At 36.1% G+C, this 13,189-nt stretch overlaps 1 protein-coding gene across 2 annotated transcripts in view; it reads right to left on the bottom strand.

Moving 5' to 3' along the window:
- The window catches only part of PDE3B (phosphodiesterase 3B), a 172,577-nt gene that overhangs the window by 23,340 nt on the left and 136,048 nt on the right, over positions 1–13,189 (bottom strand). For both annotated transcript variants that reach the window (XM_025266694.3, XM_025266693.3), the window contains exons 8-11: positions 8,106–8,257; positions 6,968–7,105; positions 4,687–4,798; positions 3,364–3,477 (exon numbers count right to left, since the gene is read on the bottom strand). In XM_025266694.3, the coding sequence (XP_025122479.1) occupies positions 3,364–3,477; positions 4,687–4,798; positions 6,968–7,105; positions 8,106–8,257 (516 nt within the window). The remainder of the gene's footprint in view (positions 1–3,363; positions 3,478–4,686; positions 4,799–6,967; positions 7,106–8,105; positions 8,258–13,189) is intronic.

Below are 13,189 nucleotides of genomic sequence, written 5' to 3'. Positions count from 1 at the left end.
TTTATCTACGAGCTCCAAGTTTGTAACCTTAAACAACATATCCCCAATTCCCTCACTCCCAGCCTCTGGTAACCACCATTACATTCTCTGTTTTTACAAGTTCAGCATTTTTATATTCCATATGTAACTGACATCATAAAGTATTTGTCTGATATTTCATTTAGCATAATGCCCTTAAGGCCCATCTGCTGCAGATGGCAGGATTTCCTCCTATCTCATGGCTGAATAATATTCCATTGTGTGTACATGTACACACACACACACACACATATCTTTATCCATTCATGGATTATTTTCATGTCTTGGCTATTATGAATAATGCAGTAATAAATATGGAAGTGCATATATCTCTTCAAACTTCTATTTTCATTTCCTTTGGATATATACCCAGAAACTGCTCCTTCACATGATAGTTCTGCTTTATTTTTTTGAGAAATAAAACTCTCCATACTACTGCTCACAGTGGCTGAACCGACCTGTCTCCCCTTTAACAGCACACAAGTGTTCCCTTATCCCCACATCTTGGCCGAAACTTGCCTCTTGTCCTGATGACAGCCGTTCTAACAAGCATGAGGTGATCGCCCGCTGTGGTTTTGATTTGTGTTTCTCTGCCCGTTGTTTAAAAATTGGATTTTGGGGGGTATTTAGTTGTATAAGTTCTTTATGTATGTTCGATATTAACCCCTTATACTCAGTATATGAATTACAAATATTTACTCCCATTCTGCAGGTTGCCTTTTCATTTTTAAAACTGTTTCCTTTGCTGTGTAGAAGCGTTTTAGTTTGATGCAGTCCCACTTGTTTATGTTTGCTTTTGTTGCTGTTACTTTTGGTGTCACAGTCATCTTTTCTATTCTCCACTGTGGTCAGAATAAAGCAGTGCATTTCATAGTCCTTACAGTCTTTGTTTCTACCACAGTTTCCCATTTCAGCAGCTGCTTGGTTTTCCAAAGCAAACTGTCTTCTACATATACTCTATTCCATAATATTGTATAAGGACTTATAACATTGCTAGTAAGAACTCAGAAGGAAGTGAGGAGCACAGAAAACAAGACACTGCCTTAGGGAATACTCAAATCCTCTTGAACAGGGTGATGGTGGAAAACTTCTGTTAAGGACACTGCCAAGAACCCATCATTGGAAACTAAGGAAAAGGGTGATTGTTAATATAGCAGCAGAAAGCTTGGTTGCACTGTGTTCATGGAAGACAAAACATGTAGACAATGAACTTAGATATTTAGCTGAGGAGATTTCCAAGGAAAGTATTAAAGACAAGCCTGCTAACTTACTGTTTGAAATAAAATGTAAGAGGAGAGTGAGGAAGAATTGCTAAGCAAGAAGGTAAATCTGGGAAATCCTCAACCTGTCCAGACTGCACAAAATACGAGAAGTGAGAGATTCACCATCAGGAATGTGTACTCTGGACAGAAAACCAAGGTTGTAGTTGTACCGCTTTTTGCTAATTCCTTTGAAGGATGAAAAGGTCAGGGTCAGAGACATACTTGAAGCTGCTATGCTGCTGTCTTTGAAGAAGGGGCCATTAGCCATGGAATGCAGGTGGCTTGGGTAAGTTGGAGGAGGCAAGGAAACATTCTTCACTGGGGATTCCAGGAAGAAAACAGTCCTGCGGACACCTGGATTTTAGCCCAGTTGAATGATTTTCAGACTTCTGGATCCAGAATAATAAGTTAATAAATTTGTATTTTGTTTTTGACCACACCACATGGTATGTGGGATCTTAATTCCCTGACTAGGGATCACAGAGTCCTAACCACTTTGGCAGGGAATCCCCCAGATTTGTATCATTTTAAGCCACTAAGTCTGTAGTACTTTGTTACAGGAGCCATAGGAAAATAATACAGATTTTGGCACTTGGAAGTACAGTGTTGCTGTAACAAATATCTAAAAATGTGGAGGTAGCTTTGGAATTGGCCAGTGAGTGAAGGCTGGAAAAATTCTGAAGAGTATGATAGAAACCAATAAAAGACATTAATTAATATATTCAGGAAGTTCACTGAACCCCCAAATAAGATGAATACAAAGAATATAACCTGAGTGTACCATGCACAAAATGCTAAAAACCAATAGCAAAGAGAAAAGGGACATGGTACCATTAAGGAGAAATAAGACTTACGGCTGATTTGTCAACAGATATTATAGATGTCTGAAGATATAATGATATCTACAAATGTGCTGGAATAAGGATGCATTCTTCTAGGATAAAATAAATACATCTACAAACAAAAAGGCTGAAGAAAACAATCTCTGATGGAAGCACAGAACTACTGGAAAGAAGGAAGATCAGTATGAAAGTAAATATGGATGGCAGAGAAAAATGAATCAGTGACATCCGGCAAATCCATCAAACAATGGTGTAGTCCTTTAGACTAAACCACCAAAGAATGTGAAGAAGTGGCTAAGACTGAGACCTTTACACTGATTAGTATGACAACAATTCTCAGGCATTTGTAACTGAGCAAATTCTGTCCTGATTTGTGTGTATTTCTTACTGGAGTATTTCTCCTCTCTTTTTTTCAATGTTTTAAGATTCTGGCTGCAGAGCTTTCAGGATCTCAGTTCCCTGATCAGGGATTGAACCCAGGCCATGACAGTAAAAGCACGAGATAGAGGTTTCCTCCCCTCTTTTATAAACTAGAATAAAAGAGCTGTGAATGTTACAATTCATCACATTTGCATAAATAGTTATATTTATGATAAGGAAACAAAATTTGAATGTTAACAATTTTTTTTTAACATCACTGTTTAAATACTTATGTGAAGCTTTTAAACATGTCCCCCATCTGTTGGGAATGTTACATGTTTTAAATTTGCATGATATACCTAAAACAGGAAAAACAAGAACTGAAAGAAAAGCAAAACAGATTATCATAATATTCAGGATATTGGCTATCTCAGTGAAGAAGCAGCAGGGTGGGACACAGAAAAGAAACATGGTAAATTAAGTAGTATTGAATCTTCAAACGGGGAGTAAGTTTCCCAATTTGCATTCATCAAAATTTACATAATACTTTATCGCCTGAGCCACCAGGGGTATATATAAAGCATCTGCCTACAATGTGGGAGACCTGGGTTCAATCCCTGGGTTGGGAAGATCTCCTGGAGAAGGGATGGCAACCCACTCCAGTATTCTTGCCTGGAAAATCCCATGGACAGAGGAACCTGGTAGGCTACAGTCCATGGGGTCGCAGTCAGTCAGACATGACTGAGCAATTTCCCATTCACTTTATATATACCAAAGGTGGCTTAATAAAAATGCTAAGAGAACAGAGATAATGAAATGAGATAGTTTGATTTATAATGCCTAATGAAATACTTTAAGGAAAGATTAGTAGAAGGGAGTACCTGTTTCATTTCCTGCTCCATGATCACTGTGGATCTGCTGTAGGCCAGGAATGGGCCGTGTTGTCAGATACCAAACAGCATGTAGGACGTCTGTGGCATGTATACGATTGTGATCTAAAGTCAACAAAATGTTTTATAAAAATGGTTATTTTGTTATTTTTAACATAGGACATTTTAAAAAGTACTTTCTAGTCTCACTGTATCCTCCTAAATAAAACATATGGCTTAGAATAATTTCCAACAATTAGGTTTTTGTTTCATCTTATTTTGTCATTTCTTGATGTCTCTTTTAAAAACTTTCACATATACTATGAAAACATAGTACAGGGATCAAAGAAAAGGCATCATACCAGCGCTAACTTACTTAAGGTTACTTTTGCTTGTTTTTGGACCATGCCATTTGGCTTGCAGGATCTAGTTCCCGGAGCAGGGATGGAACCCATGACCCCCGCAGAGGAAGCACGGAGTCCTAACCACTAAGTCTAGCAGGTGCCAGGGAAGTCCCCAGAGACTCATCTTAACCAGTATATCCTAACTGGACATGACAGTGAAGACTCCTCACCATGGCTTTCTTTTTCCCATTCCTTTCTTTTTCCCATTCCTCTGATCTTGAAGTACACCTTAAAGTATCATCTTATTCCATTTGTAAAATTCAGCCACTTTTCAAAATACATACTTTGTGATAATTATAGTACATATAATGCATGTTAAATTATTAAGCATCATTATTATTAATGAATCATGCTAATTTAAGAATAATTGGCTATTTCTCCAAAGAATGTTCCCCTGGAGGTTAAGTGTAGAATGAATCATAAAGAAAATTGTATCTTTTCCTACTATAAAATTAAAATTCTATTTTATCATAAAATCAAATTGCCATTAAAAAGTATTCCACAAGTCAGGACACAGTTAAAAAATTCTGTGGGTAAATTTTAAACATTTTAAAATAAGAAATTTAGGAAACTCATGACAATATTACCAAACATCTGAAATGATAAGGTATTCATATAAATAATTATTAGCAAAGAAAACTTATACTATATAATTATGTGAAAAAGCAGACTATAAATAAGGTATTAATAGTATGTTCACTTCATAAAAAATAAGTATACGTATAAGAAAAAGTCTTGAAGGATATATACTAAAATGTTAACAGCAGTCAATTAACTCTGGGTTGGAGGATGTAGATTTTCTTTTTAAATTACTATTTTTCAATTCTTCCAAACATGCAATTTAAGAAGTGTTTAAGGGACCATCTAAAGGGAGTTTACAAGGAATTTCAAAACCAGTATTATTTCAAGTTAAATAATATATAATACTTACAAGGAATGTCTCGATAACCATTTTCTAAAGCATGAAAGTAGTTCATGAATTGTAGAGTGGGAATTTTAAATATCTCCAATAAGCCAGTGTCTTGAAATAAGGTATACACAACCTAAATGTCAATTAAAAGAAAGTACACTTTAAAAATCAGAATTTCTATTTCTAGTTGAGTATAATGTTTTTTGATTTGCATTGGCAAAGCTAACCATGTACATGTCTCTAACTTAATAATTTATTAAAAATTTCCCTACAATGATTTCTTTCCAAAACATGAAGGAAGATACTACCCCAAAGCCCTTGAAAACCAGAGAACGATTACCATTATCATATCCCAGTTTTAAAAATTTTCCACTCTTCCCTTCAGCTTTTCAGTCATAATTTATTGAAGGGCTTATGAATTGTATTCTAGTATAGCCCTAGGAGTTAAAGAGATGTCAGAACAATATATTTATCACATTTCTGACCCTAAATTACTCAACGTGCTGCTGCTGCTAAGTCGCTTCTGTCGTGTCTGACTCTGTGCAACCCCATAGACGGCAGCCCACCAGGCTCCCCCGTCCCTGGGATTCTCCAGTCAAGAACACTGGAGTGGGTTGCCATTTCCTTCTCCAATGCATGAAAGTAAAAAGTGAAAGTGAAGTTGCTCAGTTGTGTCCGACTCTTAGCAACCCCATGGACTGCAGCCTACCAGGCTCCTCCGTCCATGGGATTTTCCAGGCAAGAGTACTGGAGTGCCTTGCCATTGCCTTCTCTGACTCAACGTGATAAATTATGGGTTTTTTCCACATATTTTATCCTTGTGTTCTCTCATTTCATGAATAAGATACTTTGGAGTTAATGACAGTGATATTTCAGGAAGATTAATCTGACCCTGTTGTGTAGACCCATAAGGAAGAACCTTGAGTCTGGGTGGTAAAATGGAAGTATTTTTCCATGGTTCTAGCATGAAGTGGACCACCTGGCCTTGGGTAAAGCACAGGGAAAGTGAAAGTGAAGTCGCTCAGTCATGTCTGACTCTTTGTGACCCCATGGACCGTAACCTACCAGGCTCCTCTGTCCGTGGGATTTTCTAGGCAAGAGTACTGGAGTGGGTTGCCATTTCTTTCTCCAGGGGATCTTCCCAACCCAGGGATTGAACCTGGGTCTCCCGCACTGTAGGCACATGCTTTTACCATCTGAGCCACCAAGACAGGGTGGACAGGTGAAAAAGATGAAGCCTAAGAAACACTGGACTGTATGAAACACAAGCTGGAATCAAGATTGCTGGGAGAAATATCAATAACCTCAGATACACAGATGACACCATCCTTATGGCAGAAAGTGAAGAAGAACTAAAAAGCCTCTTGATGAAAGTGAAAGTGGAGAGTGAAAAAGTTGGCTTAAAGCTCAACATTCAGAAAATGAAGATCATGGCATCTGGTCCCATCACTTCATGGCAAATAGATGGGAAAACAGTGGAAACAGTGTCAGACTTTATTTTTTTGGGCTCCACAATCACTGCAGATGGTGACTGCAGCCATGAAATTAAAAGACACTTACTCCTTGGAAGGAAAGTTATGACCAACCTAGATAGCATATTCAAAAGCAGAGACATTACTTTGCCAACAAAGGTTCGTCTAGTCAAGGCTATGGTTTTTCCTTTGGTCATGTATGGATGTGAGAGTTGGACTGTGAAGAAGGCTGAGCACCGAAGAATTGATGCTTTTGAACTGTGGTGTTGGAGAAGACTGTTGAGAGTCCCTTGGCTGGAAGGAGATCCAACCAGTCCATTCTGAAGGAGATCAGCCCTGGGATTTCTTTGGAAGGAATGATGCTAAAGCTGAAACCCCAAATTTTGGTCACCTCATGTGAACAGCTGACTCACTGGAAGAGACCCTGATGTTAGGAAAGATTGAAGGCAGGAGGAGAAGGGGACGACAGAGGATGAGATGGCTGGATGGCATCACTGACTCGATGGACGTGAGTCTCAGTGAACTCCGGGAGTTGGTGTTGGACAGAGAGGCCTGGCGTGCTGCGATTCATGGGGTCGCAAAGAGTCGGACATGACTGAGCGACTGATCTGATCTGATCTGATCTATTACTAGATTGTGCTTATGTATATATATGGCTTTACATATTATAGGTTTCTCTTTTCAAATTTTCTACTGAAAACTTTTACTTGTGAAAAAAAAAATTCAATGAACAATGTTGAACTTATATGTAAACCAATATTATAATCTTTAGAATTTGCTTTTTATAAAGATTCAAGGAAAAATTAAAGCAGTAGAGATGTGAAACAAACCTGACTGAGGATCCTTCCTGATTTCTCTCCCATCTTTTCTACAAGTTCAAAAATTTGAAAATTCCAGTTACTCATATTTTCTATTAATGAGTCATAATCTTCTATTAAAATCAGATCCTGTGATGCTTCTTGTTCAATCTGTATATGTAGGGGGAAAAAAACAAACCAACTTAACCTTACCTTTTATAAATATTGTTGTATCCACAGCTAAATGAGAACACTTAAAAATGAATAAAAAATGGTCAATATTATTTTTTATAACAGTTATTCTTAAATATAAACATGTCATCGAGGCATCAAAAGACTTACTGGTCATTATACTACTTTTATAAATAAAAATATTTTATTTCCAAAAGACTACACAATCTAAAATTTATCATTTTCATTTTGGAAGTTAAAGAGATCATGGGATAACAGAGAGAAACTTAGATCCTTATACTGACATTTGTTACTAGGATAACTTCTCACAAGAAATGGTTGGATTTTTTCCCCCTAAAAAGCTTGAATTTTGAAAAAAAAAAATTAAGAAAAAAATGTCCTATGATTTAGTAGATTATTTTCATTGTTTTTAATGACTGCACATACTTTATTGTCTCAGTTTAACATATATAATGAAAATATTAGCATAGAAAATAATATATTGACTATAAAACTAAAGAAATGTGTTCATTTAAAAGTGAATGCACTCAGTTCTAGGATGATGAATTTTAAAGTAATTTTTTTTAATTCAAGGTTTTCCTTTTTTTTAATTTTTATTTTATATTGGAATATAGTTAATTTTCACTGTTGTGTTAGTTTCAGATGTATGGCAAAGTACTTCAGTTATACATACACATATATCTATTCTTTTTCAGATTCTTTCCTCATATAGGTTATTATAGAATATTGAGTTGAGTTCCCTGTGCTATACTTTAGGTCTTTGTTGTTTATCTTATATATAGTAATCTGTATATGTTAATCCCAAACCCCTCATTTATTTAAAGAAATTTTTCTTTCAGGTGTCACAGCGACTTTTCAGTAAAAACTTTAAGAAAATTATTGTATTAAAAACCTTGTTCTGGGCAAAAAATAATAAACTTAGTACTAACTAATAATATATTTCACCTTAACATAATCATATTGAAAGTTTATCTTTTACATTTGGTTGCTCTTCATTCTGTGCTGCTTCTTTTAGGTGATTATCACCTTCCCAAAGTAATTTTCTGCAGTCTCTGTTCTCTGTTTCCACTTCTTGTTGAGCTTCGGTAAGGTTGAATGATGCTTTTGAGAAAATGGTACCGTCTTCGCCACCTTTCCAAACATATATAAAGTAATAAACAAGAATAAAACTTGTCCTGTATGAACAACTTTGTAAGAAAAGTTTGTAAAAAATATTCGGATAAATTGAACCATACTGGCATCCAATCTAAGCTGACACAATTAAGTTGTATCTTGCTGGACTATGTGGCGTGGGTGCCTTGTGCTCAGGCACCGTTTAACCTGATACAGCTACTCGTGGATGAAAGAGATGTGTGAGTATTCACTGTAAAAATGAGAAACTGAAAATGGCAGTCCCTCTCAATAGGGATTGTTTTAAAACCAATTTCATGTAAGCAATTTCTAATACTTGAAATTATTTGAGTTTTGGATATGAAAATTCTAAAGTCATAATTATGGATGAGATTAAGGCACATCTAAAAATTAAAACAATGTCATGAATTATTTCTCTACTAATGTCATTAATAATGTTCTTTTCCCCAAATTGCATGGAAATGGGATGCAGCATTGGTGGCTAACAGCATTCATTCATATGCAAAAAAATATTCATACTCATTCTATATGTAATAGATAAACAGGAAACTTTCCCCAAACCCATCAACAGTAAAATAAATAAACTGTAGTGTATTCACACAATTGGACACTGCAGAGCAAAAAGAATAAACTACAGAATAAACAATATAGTTTTTAAAAATACAATGTCAAATGAAGGAAGACAGACACACAGGCATACTCTGTGATTCTCTTTATGAAAAATTAAAAAACATATCAAAATGATACACATGAATACTGAAAGACAGGATAAACATTATCTTTGGGGGAGCAATTCCTGGAAGCAGGCATGGGAGGAATTTCTGAGGTGCTGGTAATATTTTATGGATCTGGGTGCTGATTATATATGTATATTAGATGTATGAAAATTTACCAAGCCACAAACTTCAGATTTACTTATTTTTCAACATGTAGGGATTTTTTTAAATAAAAGGTTTTTTTAAGTGTTTTTCAGAGCACTCATTTGAGTTGACTTTCAGAAAAACTAGGCTTATTTATTCATTTATTTTTATTGAAGTACAGTTGATTTACAAGGTTTGTTAATTTCTGCTGTAAAGCACAGTGATTGTTATTCATATATATATATATATATATATATTCTTTACTTTCTTAATTTTTTAAATTAAAAAAAAATTTTTTGGCCCAACAGCATGCAGGATTTTAGCTCCTCCAAAAGGGTCGAATCTGCAGCCCCTGCAGTGGAAGTACAGCGTCCTAAAACACTGGACTGCCAGGGAAGTCCTGCATTCTTTTACAGTCCTCTTTTCCATTATGATTTACCATAAGACATTGAATTAGTTCTCTGCGCTATTCACCAGGACCTTGTTATTTACCCATTCTATAGAGAATCCTTTGCACTTCTGCTAATCCCTACCTCCCACTTCATCTCTACCCCAAACCCCTCCCTCTTGGCAACCAAAAGTCTGTTCTCTGTGCATGACAATCTAGTTTTAGAACATTCACATCACCTCAAAAGGGGTTTCCCAGGTGGGGCTAGGTGGTTAAAGAACCCGCCTGCCAATGCAGGAGATAGAAGAGATGCAGGTTCGGGAAGATCCCTTGGAGGAGGGCATGGCAACCCACTCTAGTATTCTTGCCTGGAGAATCCCATGGACAGAGAAGCCTGGTGGGCTACAGTCAGTCCATGGGGTCATAAAGAGTTGGACACGACTAAAGTGACTTCAAAAAATATCCTCATGCCTATTTACATGCCTTATTCTCAGGCAACCGCTATTCCAATTATTGTCACTATAAATTTGCATTTTCTAGAATTTCATATAAATAGAATCAAACTGTATTATCTTTTTAGTTTGGTTTTCTTCACTTAAAATAATGTTTTAAAATTTATCCACATAGCAGCATATATCATAAGTTTGTTCTTTTTTTGTTAATTAGAATCCTACAATATTTATTCAGTTACAAGTTGATGAACATTTGGGTCATTTCCAGTTTAGCACTATCATGAATAAAGATGTCATAAGCAGACACAATCCTGTCTTTTGAGTGCTCTTATTTTTTCTCTTGAGTAAATTCTTATCCTTGTTAGTGCTGGGTAATATGGTAAATTTATGTCTTATTTTTCTGTTTGTTTGTGTTTTGGTTTTTTTTTTTTGGCTGTGCCACACAGCATGCAGTATCTTAGTTTCCCGATCAGGGATCAAACCTGTGAACCTCTGGACCACCAGGGAAGTCTCTATGTCTAACTTTTAAAGAAACTGTCAAAATGTTTTCTGAAGAGGGTTTATTTTAACATTTTATATTTCCATCAGCAATGCACAAGGTTCCAATTTCTCTGCATTTTTGCCAACACATGGTATTGTCTATCTTTTTGATCATGCCTATTCTAGTTTACTGGTATCTCAGTATAATATTAATTTGCATTTCCCTAATGACGTTAATCATTTTTTCATGTATTTACTACCCGTTCTCTATATTCTTCATATCCTTCACCAAAAGTCTTTCAACACAAAATATAAAATCTTTTGCTTGTGTTTTAATTGAGTTAGTTGATTTCTTAAAGTTATATATCACAGATATAAGACCTTTATCAGATGTATAACTGCAAATTTTTCTCCCACTCTGTGGTTTGTCTTTCATTTTGTTATTGGCATCTTTTGAAGTGGAAATAAGTTTTGAAATCAGGTAGTATCAGTCCTCCAAATTTGTTGTTTTTCCAAATTGTTTTGACTTTTAGGTCATTTGTATTTCCATGTAAATTTTAACACCAACTTGTCGACTTCTACTTAAAAAAAAAAAAGCCTTGTGGAATTTGATCAGAATTCGGATGAATTTATAGATCAATTTGGAACAGCCCTGTTGAAAGTACTGTTTTTTCCAATCTGTTTGCTATTGCAACGTCTCTCAATTTATTTAGACTTTAATTTTTCTCAACAATCTTTTATAAATCTATTTTTGTGTTAAATTTATTCTAACTTTATTCTTTTTGATACTATTGTAAGTGGAATTTTTTTTTGTAATTTTATTTATTTTTGGCTGCATTGGTTCTTCGTTGCTAAGTGCCTCTGGTTTTGGAGTGTGGGGGCTACTCTCTCTAGTTGCAGCACATGAGCTTCTCATTGAAGTGGCTTCTCTTGCTTCAGTAGCTGTGGCGCATGGGCTTAGCTTCCCTGTGGCATGTGGAATCCTCCTGGACCAGGCATTGAACCTGTGTACCCCTCACTGGCCAGGGAATTCCCGTGGTGTAGTTGTAAAGAATCTGCCTGGAATGCAGGAAACCCAGGTTTGATCTCTGGGTTGGGAGGATCCCCTGGAGGAGAAAATGGCAACCCACTCCAGTATTCTTGCCTGGAAAATTCCATGGATAGAGAAGCCTGTAGGGCTACAGTCCCTGGGGTTGCAAAGAGTTGGACACAACTGAGCATGCACATACACACACCCTCACTGGCAGGTGGACGGATACACACACCCTCACCCTCACTGGCAGGTGGAGACACACACCCCCCCACACACACACCCTCACTGGCAGGTGGAGTCTTGACCACTGAACCAATAGGGAAGTCCTAGAAAGGTTTTCTTAATTTCAGTTTATGAGGGTTTATTTCTGGTATATAGAAATACAGTTGATTTTGTACATGATTTTGTCTCTTGTGACTCTGTGTGTGTGTGTGTGTGTGTATTCTTTGGAATTTTTTAACAAATGATCTGTGAATAAGAAGAGTTTTATTTATTCCATTTCAGGATTTCCTAATCTTTTTATCTTTCTAAAAATTTTCCTGGCTAGAACCTCCAGTACTATATTGAATAGAAGTGTTTAAAGCAAAAATCTTTCTTTTATTCTTGATCCTAGTGGGAAAGCATCAGTCTTTTTCCAAGAAGGATGATGTTAAACTTGTGTTTCTTTCAAAGATGCCCTTAATCAGGTTGACGAACTTCCTTAATACCATGTGTTTTCATCATGAAAGAGTGTTGGATTTTGTCAAATGTTTTTTGTGCATCTATTTAATTATCATGTGACTTTCCCCCCCTCTTTATGGGGTGTATTACATTAATTAATTTTCAAATGCTATACCACCCCTGCATTCCTGGTATAAATACCAATGTCATGAATATGACATTTTATATGTTGCAAGATTCAGTGTGCTAGTATTTTGCTACGGATATTGGCAATGTTGGTCTCTAGTTGTCTTTTCTTGTGATGCTTTTGTCTGGTTATGGTGTCAGAATAATTCTGGTTTTATTTATAGAATGAGTTGGGAAGTTTGCCCTCCTATTTTGGAAGTATGTGAAGGATTGGTCTTCTTTGTTATTGTTTTTTAATCTTTTAAAATGTAAACCCCCAAAACTATTATATTGTGTACTACGGAAGGGTGAATTTCAAAGTATGTGAAGAGACTGATATTCACCTGTAACCCCTGAAAGAGCCTATCTATTTCTGGTTTACCTTTATTCTTAAGATGCAGTACTGCAGAGTTTACCAAGTTAATCCTGTCATGGCAGACTTTCAACTCTAATCTTTATCTCCGTAGTCCCAAGAAGCTGTCCCATGAAGCTACCAAAAGGGACTGTTTGTTCTATCAGTACTGGCCCCTCTGGAAGCAGCAAACACCTTTTGGTAGCCCCAAACTCGAGACTCATTTCCTTAGTCTCTATTCTCCTCCAGGTCTTACACTGGATATTCTGAGGAGCCTATGAGTTCTTCAGTGGCTTCAAGCAGATTGTTGTTGCTAATAGTTTGTAACTTTTCTAGCCACCTTCAGGAGGTATGTTGCTCTGAGTTACCTAGTTAACTATTACTGGATGCTTGAGTCATCAGTGTTTTAAAATTATAAAACAACTATAATTTTATCACCAACAATATTCTTTTTTTGAGGGTACGTTTCAGAATGACATAACTGACTAAATTTTAAAACAACTTGTTTGTGTAATTATTAAAATGTATGCAAACCCAAGCTT

This window comes from Bubalus bubalis, chromosome 16 (assembly GCF_019923935.1).
Source record: "Bubalus bubalis isolate 160015118507 breed Murrah chromosome 16, NDDB_SH_1, whole genome shotgun sequence".
NCBI classification, from domain to species: Eukaryota; Metazoa; Chordata; class Mammalia; order Artiodactyla; family Bovidae; genus Bubalus; species Bubalus bubalis.
Note: the sequence above shows the minus strand (reverse complement) of the source record. Positions and strands in the feature narration are given on the sequence as shown.